Below are 7,500 nucleotides of genomic sequence, written 5' to 3'. Positions count from 1 at the left end.
ACACACAGTTCAACCACAGCTCAACCCTAGAGCACACACACAGTTCAACCACAGCTCAACCACAGCTCAACCCTAGAGCACACACACAGTTCAACAAGCAGCCTTCACATCACATCACAGCCAGACAGCCAGGATTGGAGGTGACATTGCTTGGGCACACACTCCTTTACACACTCTTTTACACACTGCTTTAAGCACTCCTTTACACACACTTTTACGCACCCCTTTACACACTCCTTTACACACTCCTTTACACGCTCCTTTACATACTCCTTTACAGACTCCTTTACACACTCCTTTACATACTCCTTTACAGACTCCTTTACACACTCCTTTACATACTCCTTTACATACTCCTTAACACACACTTTTACACACTCCTTTACACACTCCTTTAGAGAGTCCTTTACATAGTCCTTTATACACTCCTTTACATACTCCTTTACACACTCCTTTACACACTCATTTACATAGTCCTTTACACACTCATTTACACACTCCTTTACACACTCATTTACATAGTCCTTTACACACTCATTTACACACTCCTTTACACACTCCTTTACACACTCCTTTACATACTCCTTTACAGACTACTTTATACACTCCTTTACATACTCCTTTACACACTCATTTACAGTGTCCTTTACACACTCCTTTACACACTCCTTTACATACTCCTTTACAGACTACTTTACACACTCCTTTACATACTCCTTTACACACTCATTTACACACTCCTTTACGCACTCCTTTACAGACTACTTTACACACTCCTTTACATACTCCTTTCCACACTCCTTTGCACACTCCTTTATATACACCTTTACACACTCCTTTACACACTCCTTTACAACGTCCTTTACACACTCCTTTACAGAGTCCTTTACACACTCCTTTATGCACTTCTTTACACACTCCTTTACACAGTCCTTTATACACTCATTTACAGACTCATTTACAGACTCCTTTACACAGTCCTTTACATACTCCTTTACACACTCCTTTACACACTCCTTTACACACTCCTTTAAACACTCCTTTACAGACTCCTTTACACACTCCTTTACACGCTCCTTTACACACTCCTTTACACACTCCTTTACACACTCCTTTAAACACTCCTTTACAGACTCCTTTACACACTCCTTTACACGCTCCTTTAAACACTCCTTTACACACTCCTTTACACACTCCTTTAAACACTCCTTTACACGCTCCTTTAAACACTCCTTTACAGACTCCTTTACAATCTCCTTTACACACTCCTTTACATAGTCCTTTACATACTCCTTTACACACTCCTTTACACGCTCCTTTACACACTCCTTTACATAGTTCTTTACACACTCCTTTACAGACTCCTTTACAATCTCCTTTACACACTCCTTTACATAGTCCTTTACATACTCCTTTACACACTCCTTTACACGCTCCTTTACACACTCCTTTACACGCTCCTTTACATACTCCTTTACAGACTCCTTTACACGCTCCTTTACACACTCCTTTACATACTCCTTTACAGACTCCTTTACACACTCCTTTACATAGTTCTTTACACACTCCTTTACGCACTCCTTTAAACACTCCTTTACACACTCCTTTAATGCGTGTCTCTCTCTCTCCCCTCTCACAGAGCTCGTTCAAAAACTCTACAAGGAGGAAAAAACGCACATCGTTTAAAAGAAGGACCAGTAAGAAAGGAACTGATGTGAGTACTGTCCTCTGTCCCTCTGTGGGGTGAGTACTGTCCTCTGTCCCTCTGTGGGGTGAGTACTGTCCTCTGTCCCTCTGTGGGGTGAGTTCTGTCCTCTGTCCCTCTGTGGGGTGAGTTCTGTCCTCTGTCCCTCTGTGGGGTGAGTACTGTCCTCTGTCCCTCTGTGGGGTGAGTACTGTCCTCTGTCCCTCTGTGGGGTGAGTACTGTCCTCTGTCCCTCTGTGGGGTGAGTTCTGTCCTCTGTCCCTCTGTGGGGTGAGTTCTGTCCTCTGTCCCTCTGTGGGGTGAGTACTGTCCTCTGTCCCTCTGTGGGGTGAGTACTGTCCTCTGTCCCTCTGTGGGGTGAGTACTGTCCTCTGTCCCTCTGTGGGGTGAGTACTGTCCTCTGTCCCTCTGTGGGGTGAGTACTGTCCTCTGTGCCTCTGTGGGGTGAGTACTGTCCTCTGTCCCTCTGTGGGGTGAGTACTGTCCTCTGTCCCTCTGTGGGGTGAGTTCTGTCCTCTGTCCCTCTGTGGGGTGAGTACTGTCCTCTGTCCCTCTGTGGGGTGAGTACTGTCCTCTGTCCCTCTGTGGGGCGAGTACTGTTCTCTGTCCCTCTGTGGGGTGAGTACTGTTCTCTGTCCCTCTGTGGGGTGAGTACTGTCCTCTGTCCCTCTGTGGGGTGAGTACTGTCCTCTGTCCCTCTGTGGGGTGAGTACTTTTCTCTGTCCCTCTGTGGGGTGAGTACTGTCCTCTGTCCCTCTGTGGGGTGAGTACTGTTCTCTGTCCCTCTGTGGGGCGAGTACTGTTCTCTGTCCCTCTGTGGGGTGAGTACTGTTCTCTGTCCCTCTGTGGGGTGAGTACTGTCCGCTGTCCCTCTGTGGGGCGAGTACTGTTCTCTGTCCCTCTGTGGGGTGAGTACTGTTCTCTGTCCCTCTGTGGGGTGTGTGTACAAACGTGTTCTATTTGCTGACAAGGGGTCGACTCTTGCTAATATCTTTTTGCTCCCATTAGGAGTCAAAGTGGCGTCCGTTCATGCTGAAGCCCCTTCCCTCCCCTCTGATGAAACCTATTCTAGTCTTTGTCAACCCCAAGAGTGGAGGCAACCAGGTAAGTTAACCTATGATTCCTGACCTATAACCCTAACTGCCGGCCCACAAACCCCTAGCCACCTCCATCCCTGACCCCTGACCCTAACCTCCTTCTCTCTCCGTGTCTCAGGGTACCAAGGTGTTACAGATGTTCATGTGGATCCTGAACCCTCGCCAGGTGTTTGATCTCTCCCAGGGAGGGCTCAGAGAGGCGTGAGTACTACACCCTGCATGCTACAACCTATTTCCCACACACTACACCCTATACACTATTTCCTACACCCTAACCTCTGTACGTCCTGTCTCCCAGGTTGGAGTTATACAGGAAAGTGCCAAACCTGCGTATCCTGGCCTGTGGAGGAGACGGGACGGTGAGAGAATGAACATGTTACTACTGTTGTACTGCATCACAACTGCTATTACTAATGTTAGTCTGAGTCTGCCTGCCTGTCTGCAGCAATGGCTCTGTGTGATTGCAGTGCTACTGTCAGGGGTATTCAACTCTTACCCTACCTGATAATTAATTGTACACACCTGGTTTCCGAGGTCTAAATCAGTCCCTGATTAGAGGGGAACAATTTTAAAAAAGCAATGGAACTGGCTTCGAGGTCCAGAGTTGAGTTTGAGGGTGCTAGATGACAGACAGTGCAATATGTGTTACTGAGTGTGAACACAGCTCCCCCTGGTGGCAACACACACAGACATAGTTAACGTGTATGAACATGTCACAGGACCCTGTACATTATTCACAGCATTAATGTACTTCATTAACAGAGCCTCTCCCCATCTCACTCTCTCTCCTCGCTCTCTCTCGCCTTCTCGCCTTAGGTGGGGTGGATCCTGTCTGCTCTGGATGAGTTAGGAATGACCCCCCATCCGCCTGTAGCTGTACTTCCTCTGGGGACAGGAAATGACCTCGCCAGGACCCTCAACTGGGGAGGGGTAAGCTGCCCTTTGTGTGTGGATGTGCGTGTGTGTTTCTTTGCGGCATGGGTGCGCTGGTGTGTGCCCACACATGAGTGTCATCCACCCATTATTTTAGAGGGGGCACGAAGTACGTGAGGATAGAGGGGGGAGGTTGTCTGGAGAGGGGCTGGCCCCCCTCTGGAAGTGGGAGAATTTTGTACTTTTCAAACACCTTAAACACCTTTTCCCCCGAACCAAATATTTTCGTTGTATTTATTCATCAAGAAGGAATCAAAAGGCTACATAGCTTGAATTTACAAACAAACTGTACCTCCTGGGAGTCCTGCCCATCACCGGCAGCTCAAATCATATCACACACTGTACCTCCTGGGAGTCCTGCCCATCACCGGCAGCTCCAATCATATCACATACTGTACCTCCTGGGAGTCCTGCCCATCACCGGCAGCTCCAATCATATCACACACTGTACCTCCTGGGAGTCCTGCCCATCACCGGCAGCTCCAATCATATCACACACTGTACCTCCTGGGAGTCCTGCACATCACCGGCAGCTCCAATCATATCACATACTGTACCTCCTGGGAGTCCTGCCCATCACCGGCAGCTCAAATCATATCACACACTGTACCTCCTGGGAGTCCTGCCCATCACCGCCAGCTCCAATCATATCACATACTGTACCTCCTGGGAGTCCTGCCCATCACCGGCAGCTCAAATCATATCACACACTGTACCTCCTGGGAGTCCTGCCCATCACCGGCAGCTCAAATCATATCACACACTGTACCTCCTGGGAGTCCTGCCCATCACCGGCAGCTCAAATCATATCACACACTGTACCTCCTGGGAGTCCTGCACATCACCGCCAGCTCCAATCATATCACACACTGTACCTCCTGGGAGTCCTGCCCATCACCGGCAGCTCAAATCATATCACACACTGTACCTCCTGGGAGTCCTGCCCATCACCGCCAGCTCCAATCATATCACACACTGTACCTCCTGGGAGTCCTGCCCATCACCGCCAGCTCCAATCATATCACATACTGTACCTCCTGGGAGTCCTGCACATCACCGGCAGCTCCAATCATATCACACACTGTACCTCCTGGGAGTCCTGCCCATCACCGGCAGCTCAAATCATATCACACACTGTACCTCCTGGGAGTCCTGCCCATCACCGCCAGCTCCAATCATATCACACACTGTACCTCCTGGGAGTCCTGCCCATCACCGGCAGCTCCAATCATATCACATACTGTATCTCCTGGGAGTCCTGCCCATCACCGGCAGCTCCAATCATATCACATACTGTACCTCCTGGGAGTCCTGCACATCACCGCCAGCTCCAATCATATCACATACTGTGTGTGTCACTCTACACTCTCCTCCTCCAATGACGATACTGTCTGCACGCGCTGGTGTATCTAGCGTCCTGCCTCGCATATCTTTGCTCCGTGGTGCACCTTGGAAGCAACCACTTACTAGGGAGAATAGTGGGGGTGGAGTACTCTTTACCTGGTCCAGTTGGTGTGCCCCCTCCGCAAAATAATGCTGACAGATTTTTTAAATAAATATTTCAGATGTGGGCTTAAAATGAAGTTAAAGAGTTAACAATCGTAATGCAGAGGCGGCACGTGCCATTGTGTCCTCTTTGCATGTGTGTGTCTCATTGTGTTTGTACCATATACACCCTCTGTCTGACTCTGACCCGACATAGTCATCTTACTAACTATAGCACAGTAGTCTGTTCCCCGGGCGCCCGAAGACGTGGATGTCGATTAAGGCAGCCCCCTGGCACCTCTCTGATTCAGAGGGGTTGGGTTAAATGTGGAAGACACATTTCAGTTGAAGGCATTCAGTTGTACAACTGACTAGGTATTCCCCCTTTCCCTTTCAACACAGTGGACTCTGTCTTACTGAAATAACTCATGTTGTGTTGCAGCAGTAATTAGTGTGGTTTATCGCAGGTATTGTCCTGTGTCCTTTTAGACTGTCCTTTCATCGCTGCTGCTCTGTCTGTCTGTTCTGTTTCTATCAGCATACAGCCTGTTCTCTCGGTTCTCCTGCACCTGCCGCAGCGCCACTGTGTGTGTCGGTGTGCATGTGTGTGTGTGTGCGTCCTGTTGGTGAGAGTGCTGCTGTCATCAGCACGTTTTTGTGTGTATGTGACGTGAAACAGCCTTTGGCACTCTGATCGCCTGAGTCAGTGCAGAGACGTCTCTCTCTCTCTCTCTCTCTCCTTCTCTCTCTCTATCTCTCTCTCTCTCTCTCTCTTTGTGTGAGTGGGTGTTTGTGTTTGTGTATGTGTGTATCCTGTTGGTGAGAGTGCTACTTTCTCTGACACAAATTGCCTGAGTCAGTGCAGAGATGTTTGTGCGTGTGTGTATGTGTGGGTGGGTGTGTGTTTGTATGTGTGTGTATGTGTGTGTGGGTGTGTGTATGTGTGTGTTAATGTGTGGGTGTGTGTGCACTAAGGCTGATTAGCAGTAGCTCTAATGAGCGTTGCCTAAATATAAACGAGTTCTCTCTGAACCCCACAGAGGGAGAAAGATGGAGAGAGAAAGCGAGAGAGAGAGAGAGAGACAGAGAAAGAAAGAGAGAGAGAGGAAACACTTCCAGGCTCTTGTTGAGGAGAGGAGGGATGTGTATATCAAGGATTATTAGCAGTGATTATAATTCATTACAGACAACAACATCAAATCTGCATGGAAATAACATTCAGATGCTTAGAGGAGAAGAGAAGAGAGAAGAGACGCCCGAGAGAGAGACAGTATGAGGGAGAGATTGTTTGTCTGCCTCTGTTCAGAAGATGCAATGAGAACGTCTAAAGTCTAGAGCTGCCACTTTCAAGGAGCGGGGCTAATTCGGACACTTACAAGAAATCCCGCTACGACCTCCGTTGAGCCATCAAACAGGTAAACCATCAATATAGGACTAAGATTGAATCCTACTACGTCGGCTTTGACGCTCAACAGATGTGGCAGGGCTTGCCCACTATCATGGATTACAAAGGGAAACCCAGCCACGAGCTGCCTAGGGACGCGAGGCTACCAAACAAGAGAAATGACTTCTATGCTCACTTCGAGGCAAGCAACACTGAACCATGCATGAGAGCACCAGCTGTTCTGGACGACTGTGTGATTTCGCTCTCCGTAGCCGATATGAGTAAGACCTTTAAACAGGTTAACATTCGTAAATCCACGGGGCCAGACGGAATACCAGGACGCGTACTCAGAGCATGCGCTGAACAGCTGGCAAGTGTCTTCACTGACATTACCAATCTTTTCCTGACCTGGTCTGTAATACCAACGTAATACCAACTGTGCTCAATAACGCCAATGTAACCTGCCTTAATGACTGTCGCCCGGTAGCACTCACATCTATAGCCATGAAATGCTTTGAAAGGCTGGTCATGGCTCACATCAACACCATCCTCCTAGACACCCTGGACCCACTCCAATTTACATACCACCCCAACAGATCCACAGATGACACAGTCTCTATTGCACTCCACACTGCCCTCACCCACCTGGACAAAAGGAATACCTATGTAAGAATGCTGTTCATTGACAACAGCTCAACATTCAACACCATAGTCCTCTCCAAGCTCAGTACCCTGGAACTGAACACCTCCCTCTGCAACTGTATCCTAGACTTCCTGACGGGCCACCCGTAGGCGGTGAGGGTAGGCAACAACACATCCGCCATGCTGACCATCAACACGGGGGCCCCTCAGGGGTGTGTGCTAAGTCCCCCCTTGTACTCCCTGTTCACCCACGA

At 48.8% G+C, this 7,500-nt stretch overlaps 1 protein-coding gene across 1 annotated transcript in view; it reads left to right on the top strand.

Moving 5' to 3' along the window:
* LOC120032064 (diacylglycerol kinase iota-like) overlaps positions 1-7,500 on the top strand; it is a 75,554-nt gene that overhangs the window by 52,528 nt on the left and 15,526 nt on the right. The window contains exons 9-13 of the mRNA XM_038978008.1: positions 1,640-1,714; positions 2,714-2,809; positions 2,921-3,003; positions 3,101-3,161; positions 3,619-3,732. Of these exons, the coding sequence (XP_038833936.1) occupies positions 1,640-1,714; positions 2,714-2,809; positions 2,921-3,003; positions 3,101-3,161; positions 3,619-3,732 (429 nt within the window). The remainder of the gene's footprint in view (positions 1-1,639; positions 1,715-2,713; positions 2,810-2,920; positions 3,004-3,100; positions 3,162-3,618; positions 3,733-7,500) is intronic.

Source organism: Salvelinus namaycush, chromosome 38 (assembly GCF_016432855.1).
Source record: "Salvelinus namaycush isolate Seneca chromosome 38, SaNama_1.0, whole genome shotgun sequence".
Taxonomy (NCBI): Eukaryota; Metazoa; Chordata; class Actinopteri; order Salmoniformes; family Salmonidae; genus Salvelinus; species Salvelinus namaycush.
This window is presented reverse-complemented; position numbering and strand designations above follow the sequence as displayed.